We start from the raw sequence: 18,802 nt of genomic DNA, 5'->3' as shown, positions 1-18,802 counted from the left end.
ATGTCCAGCGAGTGTTAAGCCTCCAGCACAGCTCTTTGTCAGACGTCCCTGCCACATGCAGAGAGGACTTGCGGCTGCTCGGTTTAGATAACAGCGGGGCGCTCAAAACTTCAAACAGCTTAACCGGCCACTCGGCTGCTTCAGTCAGAAATAATGGGATGTGTCTGTTATCACTTCATTTACCCAGGCAGAAAACGAAAGCACTATAATAATCGTTTCAAAATTATAAAATTGCTCGGCACCGAAAAAAAGGCTGAGAGAAATCCCCTTGTTTCTTGAGACTAAAAAGAGCCTCTAAACAGAGACTAACAAGGTCAGGCTGAAAATTCTTCACGAAAGGTCTCACACACACACACACACACACACACACACACACACACACATACACACACGCAGTCATTTAGGTGCCTGAAATCATTAGAGCACATGATCAAAAAACAAATCCTTCAGCATTGTTGGTTTCTGGCCTCTCGGCTCAGCGTGGAAGGATTGATTTTAATCAGCGGGAAACGCTCTCTGTCCCCGAGCCGCCCTGATTCCAATGGAGTTATGTGCAAGAGCTCGCAGCCGCAGTGGAAAAGTGTCGCGTTTGTTGTAGAGTCGACCACAGCTCTCTCCGGAGTGGGTCAGTTTCAAAAATGGAAAAGACAATGCAGTGATTTGATGCTGACTGGCAAGCACAGATTCCTACGCAAAAAAAATAAAAAAAATGACTTCAGTAACCCAACCCAGCAGTGAATGTTGGACTCGCAACAGAAGAGTGAGGATGGAAAATGTTGGCCATGCGGGAAGCTGACTCTCGTTTTTGTGGTTTTGTAAGATCTATTCGTAGGTGTGTAATTAAAGGGCACTCTTGCGCACTGTGCAAACCTGTACATCCTATCCATGTAGGCTTAATGTGGAAGACTTGACAGCGAGCCTTCAGCTTAGCATTGTGCAGCACGAGCTTCAAAACGTATCCTCTGAATAGCTCGGAGAAGCGCTGTCATTCTGCTTAATCATTTCTTCATGGTAGATCAGTTCAGCACAGCTCTGCTCTTGTTCACCTGATGATGTCACACGCTCATTCACACCTCGAAGCAATTTAGAGTAGATAATCCACATACCGGGGTGTTTTTTAATTTTTTTCCCGTTTTTTAAATTTTTTTCTCGGGATGTGGAAACCGGAAAGCCCACAGGAATACCACATGGACACGGGGAGAACATGTGAAACTTTATACAGACAGTAACCCGAGCTCAGGGCCAAACCGAAGACCCTGGAGCTGTGTGGCTGCCATGCTACACGCTGCACCTCTATGTCGCCCGTTCTGCATACTATACACTACATGTTTTGAGGGGAAAAAATGAAACCCGAAATTCTAAACCTGTACACGGTGCTGAAAACGCTCCAGAAGCGCGGTCAATTTATAAGCTTGCTATGGAAGACAAGCAGCAAACAAGAATCCACACGCATGTGGTACAACAGTGCAGGACCATGTTTATTTAGCGGGAAATAAGCAATATTTATTGAGTTTCATAGGATCTCTCTTTAGTTCAGAATCTAATTTGCCCGAGTGTGTGTGTGTGTGTGTGTGTGTGTGTGTGTGTGTGTGTGTGTGTGTGTGAGAGAGAGAGAGAGAGAGAGAGACAGTAGCTGAGGATCATTTTTCAGTTGTGCACAGAGCTTGAACACAGTGGGACAGTCAGAAATGATTACAGGTTCTAGCTGAGAAGTTGTCTATTTTAATTCCCCCTGTCAGCAGGGAGCTCGGTATTAGTGGAATTTGCCTCGAGCACAAGCTTTGCTTCGTGAAGTTGATCACTTTGTTAAATCTGATGATCCTATTTTTTTTTTCCACCCAAACCTCTTTCTGTTCTTTGTGCTTTTCTGCCAGATAAGTGAACATAATGAATAGCGTTGGTTTTTTTTCGCCCCCAGATGTGTCTGGGGATTTTGTGTGGCACTTTTTTTGAGTTTGATAACACTGTCGATATGCACATAGCATTATTAAATTCCTTAGACGCTTTTCTACCTACCGAAACATGGTCAAGGTCAACATGGTCAACAGTTTCAGAAATGTAGTAATTACTGCTTTTATTATTATACTTTTTATTTTTGTTACTCTGCATAGAGATACACCATATTTGGAAGAGAAGTATTGGGACACCAGACTTTTCCAGTCAGAACTTTTCCAGTTCCTTTTTTTTTTTTTCTTCTTCTTCCCCGAAAATGTTTCCCAAAGCTTGTACACACATTTGTATTGTCTTTGGCAATGGTAGCATTAAATTCTCTGTTCACTTGAAGAAGGATACCCAAACTTGTACCAGCATGCCAATGCCCCTGTGCACAAAGTGAGCTACATGAAGATATATTTTTACGTGTTGGAGATCTTTAGTGGCCTGCTATAGAGCTCCGACCTCAACCCTATTGAACACCTTTGGAATGACTTGAAACGCTGACTGCACCCCAGGCCTCCTCAACCTACATCAGTACCTGACTTTACTAACAACTTTGTAGCTGAATCAGCACAAATCTCCACAATCACACTAGTGGAACATCTTCCCAGAAGACTGGAGGCTATTATAACAGCAAACAGGGACTTAATGTTGAGAGAGAATGTTCAGAAAGCACTTACCAATCTTATGGATGTGTTTTCACAAATATTTGTCCGTATAGTGTAGCTGTATAGCGATGCATCCTAGACACTGAATATGTTTCAAGGAAAAGATAGAAATTTAAATGCCTGTATTTCATGAAAGAATGCTGTATTTCATCTTAGAAAAATGTTTTAAAACAGAGTTTTTAAAAAACCCTGTATCTCTGCCACAGCATCATTCCAATATTTAGTTTCTTTTAAAGTCTAAGTTAAATCCATGTGTGAAGCCAGAGCAGTAAAGCCATTTCCTAGCATCCTTTTCTTTTTTTATGTTTACGTATGAATGAACGGCCACATTGACAGCATAGTTTCTTTTTGTCAGCCGTATCAGCTGTTTGCGTGGAGCATCGAAAACTTCTTCCCCAATCTAAAATGAATCGGCTATTCATTGTCCAGGAAGAACCTTGAGCTCACCTCGGTCCGAACGGTATTAGCGGCGAGGCGTCACAAAGAACCGTGAAATTTGATCCGCTATAGCAAATGTTTCAGGGGATTAATTAGTTAACAGGACATTCTGTAAAATAAAAGCGAACGTTTAGGTGAAACGAGATTATCATTCAGTGCCTGGGCGCAAAATACAAAGGATTACGGGTTTCATCCGGTCGCTCCTCTTATCTGGAGATTGTGGTTTTACCAATTTGTTTTTGGGCTTTTTAACATTCACACAAAAAGCCGCATAAGGCTGGCTAAGCCCCTGTGGGAGAATGTGCTCTTCCACCACAACAGCCCCGACAGGCTTCGGGTTATAAGCTGTGCACTTAAGCATGTATGGATGTAGAGAAATGTGACTGAAAATGATGTGGATTTTAAACACAAATGTTTGCACGAAACAGGGATTTTTCTTCTTGTTCTTCACATGTTTAATGGTAAAATGTTTTTATGTTTATATATATATATATATATATATATATATATGGATCAAATGAACAATGATCAAAAAAGTGATCATGAACCATGATCACCTTTTTACCTTTCACCTCTTTTCTCGAATCCCTTCCAAAAATAGTGGGTGAGGTTTCCTATCTAAGAATGGGAAGAGCCTCTGTGAGCCAGGACACCACAGGACATCTGTGGCACGAGCGTGTTTGACAAGCATGCTCTTGGTACCAATTTGCCCAGACAAACAAGGCTCCCAGCCACAGGATTCTGATGCTCTCCAGTCATCTGTGGAATCCATTGCACTCCTCCCTACAGGCCAGAGGAAAGTCAGGGACCGTATTACTGTATTCGTTTAGCTCGTGGTGGACTGATGCAAAGTCGATACAGTCCACTTGAACCAGAGCCATCAGTACATCCTCGCTAATATCAAAGCCGACTCCAGCTCAGGATCAAACAGCACTGCTTTTAGAAGTTCTCACTCGGTCTGTGAAAGATTAACAAGTTATTGACTGACCCAGTCGGTCTCCTCCTCTCCTCCTCGGCGTTATCTGATGGTTGGATTGAGGGTGGCCTCTGGACTCAGAAAGTGTTGCTTGTTTTAGGCCTGAGTGGGTGGCTTTGATGTAAAGCTGGAGAGATTTTTTTTATTGCTCTCTGTGCATGTGTGGGTTCCACGGCTTTCATAAACACCTCAATAAGTGTAACACGTAAGGGTGATCTCACTGAACGAGTGGACACACACACAGTGTACATGCCCATGTCATTACGGCATTGTAGGCAGCACCATAGACAAAGCAGAGAGATTGATGTGGTTTATTTACTCTCTTTATCTTCACTTCAGAAGTACATGGCTCTGGTGTAGAAGAGCTCTGTTTCCTCTGTACTGTCCCTCAGAGCTCTTTCCACACACATGTTTCATTTGAGATTTCCTCTTTCTCAAAGGTTTTAGACAACTGTTGTTAATTAAGATGACTCTTTTTGTTTAAGTTCTTTGTACAGCCAAGATGAAGATATCAATGTTAGACAGACTGCTGACATCAACCGCACTGGTTTAACAGATTGACTCAGGGGATGACTTCATGGGATTTCTCTTAGGTTTTCTGCTTGGATTGTTGTATTGGGGGGTGGTTTAAAATGGAGTTCAAAGTGCAGCTTGAGTCATTACAGCCTAAAAAGTGCAATGTGGTGTCCCACAACGCTCTGTTTTATTCCTTTACTGCTTTATATTCAACGTATTGGACATGTGGTCCACAATCATACTGTTAGCTAAGGGCCTCAAAGTTATAGATATAGTTCAGGAAAGTGGTGTAATCTATATTGGTTTATTCAGATACACACACACAAAAATAAAAGTGTAGCTAGATGCTGGCGTTTGCTAACCTAAAAGCATATTACAATGCTATTATTCAACCGGCTGTCCGTTCAATTCTTCTATTGACTATGAGATTCTGATCATAATTTTGAAAGATTTAAATAAATACGGTTCCGCATTTACTGCTGTTCTAAAGCAGTCGTGCATCTTGAGCACTTTTCGCAGCTGAGACAGGCCTTCAGTTGATCCCAAGACTGTAGCTTAAGTTTGGACCATGTAATGTTTTATATGTAAAGCATACTGATGCTATTTGACTAAAGATTACATAACATAACGTGTCCCTTTCAGCACACGAAATCATTCCTTATAATTCAAACAACTATGTATGTATGTTAAATGTAAGCCCACATTTCTTCCCAACATCATAAATAACGCTTTTGATTATTGGATAAGGTGTTATAAATAGGACGTGTAAGAGGATGCTTTAACGTCTCAGGTTTCTAAAATTTTGTGGTGGCTTACCAGCACCGAAAAGTCTGCTTTTTAATCTTGCTTCCTGTGGGCTAACCAACTGACGCCTCTCCGCGAGGCTCTGTATTTCAACAAGGCCGCAAAAGCCCCAGCACTGCTTTGCCAGTCTCCTCTGGCTCTTGGAGAACAGAGTGTACCATCAGCAAACTGGTGTCTCAGTAAGCAGGCCAAGCCTCATCTGTCAAAGCCAGGGTAAGCAAGGGAGTGAGCATGCAGGGCGAAGGGAGAGGAAGCTCCCAGATAAACATACCGCAGCGCCTAAACTCCTAATCACTCCGCGCTTCCGTTTCCAGCCTCTATAATTAGAAGGCCATCTTTTCCATGTATTCCCAGTTGATGCAAATGCTTCTTGTGGCTTGGCACCTCATTTGGGGCGTAGGTTAGTTTATAGCCGAGCCGTCGCTCAGTTTAGTCTTCTGATACAGCATAAATAGCTAGCCGCCATCTAATTCACAGCCTGACTGTTTTTCTTTTTCATGTGAGCAATCTGTGCATGACCCTTCCTCCACCCCTCCTGCGCCGCTTCCTTTCTTGCCGCCCAGTGTGAGGGCTCAGCCACACCTAAAGCAGCTGCAGCTCTGAAGTGTGAACATGAGGATGCTGGAGCACAGGCCGGATGAGCTCATCTAGTACTTTAGCTATTTTCGTGTCAATTTATTTTAACCTTCGTGCACGTGTCAGTGCAAGGTCTTTTTTTATGCCCTGCCATTTAAGCTCTTTTTTATACATTTGTCAAACCGCATTATAAAGACTTGTCTCTAATTACAGCCTTCCAAAACCTCAGCATAAAAGTTTGAGCTTTGGAACATGACGACTGTCGTGTTAAATTATGATTGAGAAAACCGTGTCTTGCTGAGTCTTTGGCGTTAGGGGACTTTCGTATCTGCGTAAAAATAGCCCGTAGAGCTGTTGCACTGTTTGGAAAATTATATTCTATACAAACTTTTCACGGGCATCGAGTTTAGATTCAGGCTTTTTTCAGTGTGGTTTGCCAAGTGTGTTGTTTATAGTAAGAGTCTATGCTTTCTGTTACTCGACTAACATACAAGTGGTGGAATGAAAGGCTCTGTCACCAGAGGTTCCACATGGGTTCTCCTGTGGTTGTGTTCAAAACAGTCTTGTACTTTCGTGCACTCAAAGGGTGAGCTTGGCATTTGGTTGTGTGCCAAAGCTGCAGCACATTATAGCCGTTTAATCTTCATTCTCCTTCGCCATGCAGGTTGCCTGGGTTTAGCCTTGGTTTATCTTGACTCGGTGTAGTTACTAATCTTTCTTTTTGCAGGTATGCTGCTGGTGACTGCTGATACATTAGGGCACGATTTTCACGTCTTTCAAATCCTCACTCACCCATGGGCATCGTCACAGAGTGCAGTTCATCACCTGTACACTCTGCACAGAGGTGAAACTGAGGCTAAGGTAAGAGTGTATACACACACACACACACACACACACACATATATACTTCTTTGGTCTACACTAATAAATGTGTCATTTTTTTGCAATATAATACAGTTTCAGCTATGAATATTTTGGTACTTCAGTCATCAGTGGAACATGAGGTTTTAGCCTGTGCTTGGTTTTCCTTGGTCACGCATGTACACTTTCACTCCAGCTTTTATTTGTGCTAGCGATGAAATATTGCATTTCTGAATTCTTTTGTTCATTAACCTAATCACTGAAAGTCTTCAAGGGCCACCCACAGTGTTTATGGTCCCTGGGTTCCGATTCTCAGGAAATATGCAGTTTGAACATGTTTTTCATCCTCTTTGGATCCCTTTGTGTTTTCTAAATACTGTCAAGAGACATGACTCGGAGCACCGTGCAACTCTACACAGAGCAGGACTCGGCCCTGCCGCTGAACTCCCTCTCTGGCTCTTTCATGATCTTCCTGCACAGCGTGTGAGAGACAACAAACAGCCTGGCTGTGATCCTAGGGGAGTCCTAACTGATCTGAAGCACGGTGTAGAACCAGACCACCTTTAATCGTGTCACAGTCCTCTGGAAGAACCCAGAAGTCTTTGCATTGAGGAAGTGAAAGGTTCCTAGAAATACTACTTTATTATAAGAATGATGCAGCACAGACTTCATACTGTCAGCACTTCGGCTTTATTGTAACTCCAAAAAAAAAAAAAAAAAATTTACTTCAAAATCATGTACAATTATTTAAAACTTTAACTTAAAAAATAAAATAAAATAAAAAAAATGTTTTTTTTTTCTTCCCTTTCACATGGTCTCATCTTTGCAACGAAAAGAAAAAAAGCAACATTTATATATAAATTTTAATAAAAAAATGACGTTTAAGATAACATTTTGGATTCGATTTATTATAAATAATATTTATTTATAATATCTATTTATATATTTATTTGTTTATATGTAATTATCTGGTTATTTATTATAAATAATATATATTATAAATAAATAGATTTATTTATATTTATTATAATAAAATTGACAATTTACAAAATAAATGAAAGTTTGAGGAGTAGGTAAGACTTTTCCAAATGCTAGATCGTTAAAGTATTGTTGGGAACTTGTAATTTCCCTTCATGGCCATGAGTCAAAGTAGGAAAATCTTTAGTGCTTTCTTTATAGAGTGAAGGCATACTGCAGTGCCAATCAGAGTGACACTGGCCAATCATGGGCTCCTGTGAGCTGGGGTTTGCAGGAGAGGGCAGAAAAAATGGGAAGGGCTGGCTAATCACAGGTAACAAAATTGGGCAAAAAAAAATCTAACTGCACAAATATAAATGAGTAGGACATGAAACACATGTAAATGAGTGGGACACTATACTAAATAAGGCAGATTTTTGAAATGCCCTCCAATTTAAGCAATCCTCAACTTTTCTAAAAAATCCGATCATATTTATACTAGAAAAAATGCATTTTGAGGCAAGAAAATACAGAAAAATATTGCACTTGTGACAACTGGGAGGTCTGAATTCTTCAGCTTGGAACCTCCTACATTAGAGCTTTTACACAAACTAGTTGGAAATAAAATGAATAGTCAGTTGAAAAAAATCTTACTTTGTGAGAAAGAAACGATGAGGTGGAGAACTGTACAGACAGGCCTTCTCTACAAGTCCAAAACTTCCCACATGGTCATGAACGCAACATTAAAGTGTGAAAAAAACGGCCTCTGGTGATCATCAGAGTCTCACTTCTGCCTGTCTGTTTCACATTGGAGTCCGGCTTCATTTTGACAGCTTCGGTATTTAAGAATATGGCGTTGTGGCCTGCAGGTCTTCCCATTGGGCTCTTTCTATTCCCACAACGATTTACTCAGCTTTACACACAGATATCTGGCTCTACAGCATGATGATGACAGACTACAGGTTTAGAGACTTTGAACGCTGGTGCCTGCAGAAGGTAGAGTGTAGAAGTGCGAGTGTGAGCAGCAAGTTATGGTTCAGTCCAGGACAGAGAGAAGCAGCACAAGCAACAGATTCCTAATAGTCTTGCATTCTTTTAGTTTTCTGCACAATTCTTTTTGCGTTACAAATTTGAGAAAATAATGTGGAACGTTTGGAAAAGTCCATGTACGTGTGCAGCCATCCAGAGTTCAGATTAAGTGTTTTTTTCCCCCCATTAATCTTTAATATTTTCCAGGAATTGATAAAATGTCCCTGCATTTAATGTTTCATTTAATTTGATAATATACTAGTTTATTGCAGAAATCGGTTAGGGGAATAGCCGATTTTACAGCTGTTACACTGAAATGTCTATTTTTTTGGGGTTTTTTTTAGCAACTTGTGAGGTATTATTTGCTTAAGCAGAACTAATATTTAGCTCTAAAGGCCTGTCATGTTTAGATTTGCACACAATGATGCTCTCTGCTCTCGCAAATGAACACAGTCCAACGCACTGCCAGCCCTAAAAAGCCTGCCTTTCGGTTTCTCCAGTTATTTCTCATGCTTACAAACACTGATATCATGCTGAATAGATTTACCAAAGGATTCACCATTAAGCCCTGCCTGTACATTTTTTTCAAGGTCAAAACCATCGACACTATTTGTATACACATTCTCATTTCTCGCAAAAGTCCTGTTATGTGTAACATGACAAATAACAAATCGCTGGACATCAACTGCAACTTAACAGGCCATTGGATTTTTCCCAGTAATGTGATGTAATACTCACACACACACACACACACACACACACACACACACACACACACACACAGACACACACACACACAGGTTTTTTTACCCCCATTAAGTTCAATCTAGCATATAACCTGTAAAAGAGATTTTAATCTTACATATCTGTGATCGATGAGGTGTGTGTGTGTGTGTGTGTGTGTGTGTGTGTTCTGTGCATACATTAACACTTTACTATCATTTGGTTTTGCCTGAAATAATAGAAAGGGTTTTATTTCAGCAGTGAAGAATTAATATGTTTATTTTAAATATTAGCATTTTGTAATGATAAAGTACTTCTAAGATACTTATTTCCTGTGGCATTATTTGGGCATTCTTCCAGCCAAAAGAATGCCAGAGGAACTTTATGAACAGCACAGTTATGGCAATGACCGAGTGTGATGTTAGCATGCGAGTTTTTGAGCACTTGCTGCGGTTTTGATGTGAAACTGAAACAGGTCTTCTCCAGTGTAGGTTTAAACCTGAGATGCAGCACAGCCTCGTTGTTAGTGGGCCACACCAGGTTTGTTGCCTGGCCATGCGTAGGCTTTGATCCTGCATTGTAAACAGTACAGGCAACAGAGAGCGTGCACCCTCTGAGACACATTATCTCGAGCAGAACAAATAAAAAGAGTGATAATGCCCTGTGGGCGGACGCAGACACTCAGTCTTATCTCGCTGGCTGGCTGACTGCGTTTGTTCTGACTACCAGAAAGCTCTTAGAAGTGTGCATTAATGTAAATAGCACCCCGCTGATGACCAGCACTGCCTGTGACTCGAACCTCCTACTGACCACTGAGTTCTTCTGTATCTCTTCTGATGAACCTTTTCCAAAGAGTTAATGTTGTTTGTGTTGGTCCAGATCCTTGAACTGGTAAGCCTGATAAAGAAGTAATGTAGACAACTTGTTATGAAAAATGAAGTGACATCACCCTTACTAACCGGCCTGGTGTCACGGAACAGGAAGTAGTCAGTGAGCTGCCGCCACTAAAATTCTTATCACCAACACAGTCAGACTGATGTGAGACTGATAGGCTGACAATCTGATAGGTCTAGAGATAGACCGGTGCATTCCTGTAGGTGATGGATAATCACGGAAGGTGCAGCCGAGAATGTTCATTACAGCAGGCACGGTGTAGTGGGAAGGCACTTTAGATGGCCCGATCTCTCTGGAAGACTATTGACGACGCTGAGCGGTGGCACAATCAGACTTCTAGAGGCGCCGCAGTGAAGAGCTTATCTCCAGCACTCGGAGGCAAGCTTGGCTTTAATCAGGAGTGTGTGTGGCTCAAGCGTGTGTACGGATTGTGTTCCGATAGAAGGCACAGTTTGGCTTTTGGTGCTTCTTGAGTAAGGCACGATCTTTAGTGCAGCACTGCAAGGATTGCATGGCCGTCATCTTAAGGTGACCTCTAACATACCAAGCCACTCTGTTTCGATAAGCAACACCTTGGTCATTCTTTTCTGTCGTCACATGTTTCCCATTTTTGAGGAGATCTTATCTGTGAGATTGTTAACAGTATCTGTTGGCAGCTCTCGCTGGTATATACTAAACACCTGGTTGTAGGAGTAAACAGGCTCATGTGATCCTGCTAACCAGCTGTTTCACAATAATGTCATGAATGTGTGTTTTTTTTTTTTAAATACATACTCCGTTCGGCCTTCTAATCTTTATGGCCATGAAAGATGTGTTTTAGGAGGTAACACCCTTTTCTATCACTAGTATCCTTACCACCTCTTACCAAAGAAAATTATTTCTTTATTAAAGACAGACACTGTGTGTGAGAGGGTGAAACGTTGGTTCCTATTATCACTTACTTTACAGCAACTACAAACGGTTACTTCTTTCGCCTGAAGTTAATAAGAAACAACTTTACCTGTGACTGTTAAGCACTGATACGGGAGATGCCAAGATTCCAAGATTCACCATATGAGTGAAATTAAATATTTCTCTAGCCGTATCTGTGCTTGATAGTGTACATTTAAAAAGGTTTCTTTAACATGAAAACCACACAAAACCATACGTAGATGCATTTACTGTGCACACACACACACACACACACACACACACACACACACACACACACACACATATATATATATATATATATATATATATATATATATATATATATATATTCCACCTAAAATAATTTTTAATCACTTAACATTTGTTTTACTGTTGCGGCAAGTCTCAAATCAAGCACCGCATTTCGCCATCCGGCAATTAAAACCATCCGTGTGGAAACATAGCAAAAGTTTCATTTGGTGTCTCTGATTTACTTCATTTAAAACACCATCATTATTTTAAAACATTTGCAAGAATATTTTATCTTCATTCACTATTTTAAGTTTGGTTTCACTAAGAATAAACATACATTTGCATAAAGCATCAGTATATGTCAGTATGTTCATTAAAGTATAAAAAATGTAAAAAGTATTAATTTAAGGTACATTTAGAACAGACAAAAATCTGCGATTAAGCTGCGATTTATTACAAGTAATGACAGCCGTGCGATTAACCTGCGATTAAATATACGAATTGATTGCTGTTGTTAACTGAACAATTAGATTTCGATATTTCAGATTTATTTAGTGAATTGTATGTAATTGTTGTAATAATGTTAGAGCGGTGGTGGAATTGGAGTAGATTTTGAATGTAATGCATATAAAGGTATGTTTTGGTCAAAAGGTTTTGAAAGGTTTTCTTTCTCACAATGTGTAAAATCATTCTGATAGCATCTCAGATTTTCTCTCAGATCCCAATCATGTTGTGTACGTCTTTCCTACTGACTTCTCCGCATTTCTCTTGACCTCTGTGTGCTCCAGGTGCAGGACATCTGCTTTAGTCCTGACTGCCGCTGGGTGGTGGTCAGCACACTGCGTGGCACCTCGCATGTCTTCCCCATTAACCCGTACGGTGGTGCACCGTGTGCCCGCACACACCTGTCGCCACGCGTCGTGAACCGGGTGAGCCGCTTTCAGAAAAGCGCCGGCCTCGAGGAGATCGAACAGGAGCTCAACAGCAAGCAGGGTGGCCGCTGCAGCCCCATCGCCGGCCTCTCCAGCAGCCCGTCTGGATCTCCTCTACACGGTCAGCACACACACACACACACACACACACACACATCTTAGTATACACTTGCACAACACAGCTTTCACATATTTTTATATATATATATATATATATATATATATATATATATATATATATATATATATATATATATATATGCACACACACTTATTTGTTTGTTTGTTTGTTTTAGTTACAAGTTAAACTTTTTAGAACTTAAAATATAATAAAATATAATAAATAACAGCTTTACACACTCTTCGCAACTAGATATTCCGTTTCTATACAATGATGATATTAATAATAATAATAATAATAATAAACATATAGTACTTAAAATGTTATGACATTTATGATGACCTTGTGTAAAGTCTGCCATGTATATAGCCCTGATTTTAACATGGCGTTAAAACGTAATAAACAAACAAACAATAATATTAAGAAGAAGAAGAAGCACATTTTGATAAGTGTGTTGTGATTTCCTATAATATAGCAACAAAAACAAAGAGAACCACTGGTTATGTATGGGAAGAGGCTATATTTAGAAAACGTTTGGGCATATGTTGTGTTGTGTTGTGTCTCAGATTCTGGAGAGCCATAAACATTAAAGAGTTAATCATGTCACCTTAGAAGACCTTGCACTCGACCCCACTGGCCTTGGTGTCACAGCTCTGTGTGATATACTCTGTGTGCACTGGATTTGTCAAACACTGTCCATGGCTGCAAACACACTTGATTGACAGCCTCGCAATCACACACGTACACACGCGCGCCGTGCTGACTGCCACAGGAGCTGGCGTGGCTGTCGACACTGTTTATCCTTCAGTGCTCTCTAGTCCACAAAGCAGCAGTGGGGATTAATCAATACCCCGTACACACTGAAAGCACCCTGCCGATGTGTACTCAGCAGGCTCCAGCAGCCCACTGGGTGTTTATGGAGCCCCCTGGAGAGGCTCTTACTTACTCCCTGTCACTCGGGATCATCTATAACCCACTCTTTCTCTACGCTTTTAGGAACTTTGGCTTGCACGTACTGTCCGGGGAAAATATTTATTAATTGCTGCTTGCGATTATCAAGTCCACATTAAGCAGGGCAGATCTATGACACGCTCGAGCTCGGCGTGTCTCATGTAGCCTCGAAAGTCCTCGGAAGACCCGTTTCGTAAATCAGACTCACTTTTCAAAGCAGCGCATTAGGGCCATCTGTCACAAATTAGTCCTCCATCTGAGTCCACTCCTGTTGCAGTGACCGGGCAAAAACTTTACACTGATGGAGAGGAATCCGAAGATGTGGCGCTCGCTGTGCATTTTAAACCCTGTACAGGATTTAACTTCAAAGCACAAGGCTGTCCTAGTGTTCTATAACTTCAAGGCTGGTTCAGTGGATCCCCAGGCTAAAAGATAATAGTTTAATGGAGTCGGGCTTTTACATTCATTCACGCGTCTGAGTGAGTGAGTGAGTGAGTGCGTGAGTGAGTGTTACGCTTTTCCAGTATCTTCTTTCCCCCTTTCTGTGGTCCCCAGAGACCTTGTGAGTCCTTAAAGGCCCTTACTTTGAACTGGAATGTCTGGACCACTCACTTCCTGTCCTCACACTCTTCCTCTTTTACAGCTCATCCTCCGTCTGGATTTATCAGCAACATTTACCCTCTTTGGGAGTCTGTGGACTTTTTATAGAAAGAATTAACTTTTTTGTGTGTAAAATGAAATTTCGTTTTCTGTTCAAACATTTTTGGGCCATTCCTTTTAAACGTATTTAATTATATCTGAAAATATTTGTTTTACGTTTTTATATAGAATATTCAAAATAGAATGTAGAATATATTTCATATTATAGATAAATATATACCTATATTCTAAATTATATATAGAAATATATGCAGTAGATTTAAGGCCACGATGCTGCATTCATTCAAGTTCGATGTGTAGACGTTCAGACCGGAAAAGCCAAATGAATCCTAATTGCAATTTTCTTTTCTTTTCTTTTTTTTGGTGATACGTGAGGTTTGTGGGTGTAAAACCGGCAGCGGATTTTCGAAACGTGAACAGTTGCAGCACACTAGCCATAACAACAGGCGTGAGATTGTCGGCTGTGACAACACGTTGATTTGTGGAAGGAACTGGAGGCATACACATCCTACACTGCTGGCTGGATACAAAAATAGAACCCCAAAAATTGAACTTTCTTTGCTCCCTGTTTAGTTAGGGATCTTTGTTTCTTTCGATCAGTCATGTTTATTTTTTAGACTCAAATTTATTGCATAATCTTATAATAGATGCTGGTGTACAGCATAGATGCTTATGTTCTCTGTTTTTTGTGGGAGCACATTGCTGCTTTTTGGTCATTCTAATAGGAACAGATACTGGAAAAGATAGAGGACAGGCTTTTTCAGAAACTGCTGATTTCCTGGGATTTTAGAACGCTTTTACATTTAATAAGGTTTACTTTGTATGGTCAAACAAAACCAGATCAGTGGCAAGAAATGCCTTGGTGAGAGAAGTCCGTGTAGAACAGCCAGACTGCTTGGTGGTGTCAGGAAGGATGCAGAAACTTGAAATTACTCTTTACAACTGTGGTAAGCAGAAAAGCAGTTACAGTCACAGCAGTCAAAGACCACATCGGGTTTAAATCCTGTAAGCCATGGACAGGAACCTGAGGCTACAGTGGGTACAGCCTCACCAAAACTGGGCAGCTAAAGCTGGGATAAAGACCAGGCACTAAAGCCCTGGACATGTTGTGTGTTGTGAGATCTTTATGGTATTTGCGTTTGTTGTCAATACCTCCAGTGGTTTGGATTTTTCTTTTAATCTGGCTTTTTTTAATAGGGACACATTAGTGTGTGTTACTGTATATAAGAGGTACCTGTGCAAGTGTTCTTCAAATATAATCTGTAAAGCTGAACTTTTCTATACAGTATACTGTGTGCATTAAACTTGTTACATATCAATACATTACAATGTCATAATTCCAATGTAATTTAATTTCCTTTATTAAGCACAACTAAAGATTCAAATGTATTTGTATGAGTCTGGTGTGTATGTGTGTGCTTGTCTGCCTGTGTTTGGGTGTGTGTGTGTGTGTGTGTGTGTGTGTGTGTGTGTGTGTGTGTGTGTGTGTGTGTGTGTGTGTGTGTGTGTGTGTGTGTGTGTATGTGATGGCTTATAGTCAGGCGAGCAGATCTGCTGTACTCCGGCAGGGTCAGAAACCATACTCCCTGTAATCAAAAGCTGGCTTTTTTCCCCCGGTACACACACACACACACACACACACACACACACACCCTGAAATCCATCTCTGTGACTTTAACAGCGAGTTGTCTTTAAGATAAAGTGCTGCTCGTCCGCTCAGTAAACATCAGGCATCCAATCAAGCCAAGCATCAAAGCAGTGCTCTTGTTTTAACATACCACATGTATCATCGTGTAGATTTATTGCTCTGGTTATAGCGCTTGTGTCTGTGCCACGAAGCTGTAGTGCACAGAGTTACACGCAGTTCCTTCTCCAGCCTTCGTGTGGCGCTGTGCTCTTAGCTTTCATCAGCAAAGCCGAGTCGCTCGTGGAGCCCTGAGAACAGCGGGATTATTTCAGAAGACTTGACTTGTGCTCCTAAATTTCTCCGTGATATGAATCTAATCCAACAAGACCACAGCTTCTCTGCAATTTGTGTTTTATGAATGGCCTCCTGTTAGGAAGTTACAGTTTTGTTTCCCTTTCTGATCAGGCTTTAAATACACTCGAGTAGGGATTAGTGCAAAATAAATGAAGATAAACATGGCTGCCTTGGGAAAACCCAATTTTCAGTAGTTCTGCATAATTAAAATATGAAATTTCATTAACTGAAAATGTTTATTGTGATATGTTTTCCTTGTGTTTTAACCAGGATTTAATTGAGGAGAAAAGTTTTAAATATATTAATTAAATATTTTTTTGCACTATTTCTTATTTTGACTTGTGGTTATATATAAAAAAGAAAGAAAAATACACACCTTTTTAGGTTTAATTAATTTAATTTAATTTGATTTATGTATTTATTTTTATGTATTAGTGAAATATTATTATTATACTTTTTTGTTTAAATTATAATCATTTTTATTAGGGTTTGTTCACATCAATCAGGTCATTTTAATTTTTACACGCCATTAAATTGTGCATTCAATGTCTTTAAAGGTTTGATATCTAAAATACACCTTAAATGTTTTTTTTCTCAGTCGTAGTGAGCTGGGATGATATTTATTGCTCTTTTTGCTCTTTCCCACCGTGCATATAGTGTGTTTTTGACACTTCTCATGACCTGAGGCTTCGATACACCAGATCTCACCAGAGAGGTTCATACAGAGAACTTCCTCCTCACTGTAGTTACTCCTGATCTCAGAGGAAATGTCCGATAGATTTTATTTCACTGTACGTTCATTTATACTTTATAGATGTTTGTTATATTTACTAAAAACAAATATGAAGATACAATTATTCATTTTTTTGTACTTTTCAGTATGAGGAAGATTGAATTGAAAATAATGTTACCATAATTTTAACACTATTCTCAATTTACGGTCTTTTTTTTAATTACATTTTTTGCTAGTTATATAATTGGCTTCAGAACAGGTGTTGTATTAGTAAAAATGCCTAACGTTTTAATCACGTTACACATTTAGAACAATGCCATTATTCATTTCACTACGTTTAAAACGTTGAACTTGCCTGTACATGTCAGATGTTTCCTTTAATTATTGCTCCTGCTATATGACCACATGTTCTTTGCTTTTCAAATGAGTCCCGAATAAACTATATAAGAGCAGTCCAACCGAGATTCATTTTAGAGGGGAGGAACTCGCGTGTTGTGCTGGTCACGTTGATAACAGGAAACCGTAACTTGGTGGTGTTGATGTTTAACACACAAAGGACTCTGTGTGTAGTAAGTGTTAATTTGTTGTTCTATCAAGAAAGTTTCATTTTAAGGAAAGTCCTCCTGGATTTAACTCGGCAGACTGGCCTGAAAAGAACAAACCTTTTTCTGTTATTATATAAAAGAATTTAAAGACGTTACATAATAATATTAATAATCATAATATTATTATTAATAATAATAATAATAATAATAATAATAATAATAACAGCTATAATATTCATTTTCTAGTTTATACTTATCTATCTATCTATCTATCTATCTATCTATCTATCTATCTATCTATCTATCTATCTATCTATCTATCTATCTATCTATCTATCTATCTTTACAAATGCATTGACTAAAAGGAAGTTGTTATTTATTTAGCAGAATTAATTTGATTAAATAATTTGTTACATAAAGTATTAATAAAATCTATCATTTTGTATTAATTTGTGTTAATCTGAGAAAAAAACAGTAAATTTTTTAAAATTAAATTATTTATGTATCTAATTATATAAAAATCTTATATATATGTATTATTTGGGAGAGCTAATGTGGAATTATTATTATTATTATTATTATTATTATTATTATTATTATTATTATTATTATATTAATAGCACTAGTGGTAAAGAGTGAATGCTGATTTAGATTTCTGTGTGTTTGTTGGAATTAATGCGCTGTATAAATTCAGCTGCATGTTCTATATATTGTATCGTGTATTCACTCGAACCCTGGCACATCGATGCATCCACGGGTAGGGACATTTTCTACATCTTCAAGGCAGCGTGCGTTTTGCAGATCAAAAGCCTGCTGTGGTTTAGCTTAAATATCTTCAAAATGGCCTTTTGTCATTGGAGCCATCATGACTTGGAGGGCCAGATATGCTCCCCACTTACACATAAGTAAATTGACATGATCAGATTACTGTTTCATGATCAGAGCCACATGCTGAGGTCCATTGATTGAGTCTCTGGATGCCTTCCTGTTCATCCGCTCATGCCCCATTTGCTCACTGCACTCATCGGAGGTGAAAGATGCAGCACTACACGCACACACACACACACACACACACCCTCTCTCTTTTGCAAAAAAAAAAAATTCCTTTTTCCAAACAAACTTGTACACATATGGTTCTAGTAATAGTGTCATGTGAGCCCCTGAAGAGTGCAGATTCCCAGTGTCACCAAGCTGCTCGCTGATGAGCTGTAAGTGCAGACATGTTGTAAAACTTATTGAATTAGATATTGGGGCATCTGTGTATATTTAGTTTGAGTAGTTTAATAAGTAATTTATTATGACTCGTAATTATTATAACTAATATTATTGAACTCTGTT

The 18,802-nt window shown here is 39.5% G+C and overlaps 1 protein-coding gene across 5 annotated transcripts in view; it reads left to right on the top strand.

Annotated features, from left to right (window-relative positions):
* bcas3 (BCAS3 microtubule associated cell migration factor) overlaps positions 1-18,802 on the top strand; it is a 207,224-nt gene that overhangs the window by 38,170 nt on the left and 150,252 nt on the right. For all 5 annotated transcript variants that reach the window (XM_046862521.1, XM_046862520.1, XM_046862524.1 and 2 more), the window contains exons 14-15: positions 6,641-6,774; positions 12,330-12,594. In XM_046862521.1, the coding sequence (XP_046718477.1) occupies positions 6,641-6,774; positions 12,330-12,594 (399 nt within the window). The remainder of the gene's footprint in view (positions 1-6,640; positions 6,775-12,329; positions 12,595-18,802) is intronic.

The sequence above is a fragment of the Silurus meridionalis genome, chromosome 12 (assembly GCF_014805685.1).
Source record: "Silurus meridionalis isolate SWU-2019-XX chromosome 12, ASM1480568v1, whole genome shotgun sequence".
Lineage (NCBI taxonomy): Eukaryota > Metazoa > Chordata > Actinopteri > Siluriformes > Siluridae > Silurus > Silurus meridionalis.
The sequence above is the reverse complement of the archived record's forward strand: the minus strand, read 5'-3'. Positions and strand labels throughout refer to the sequence as shown.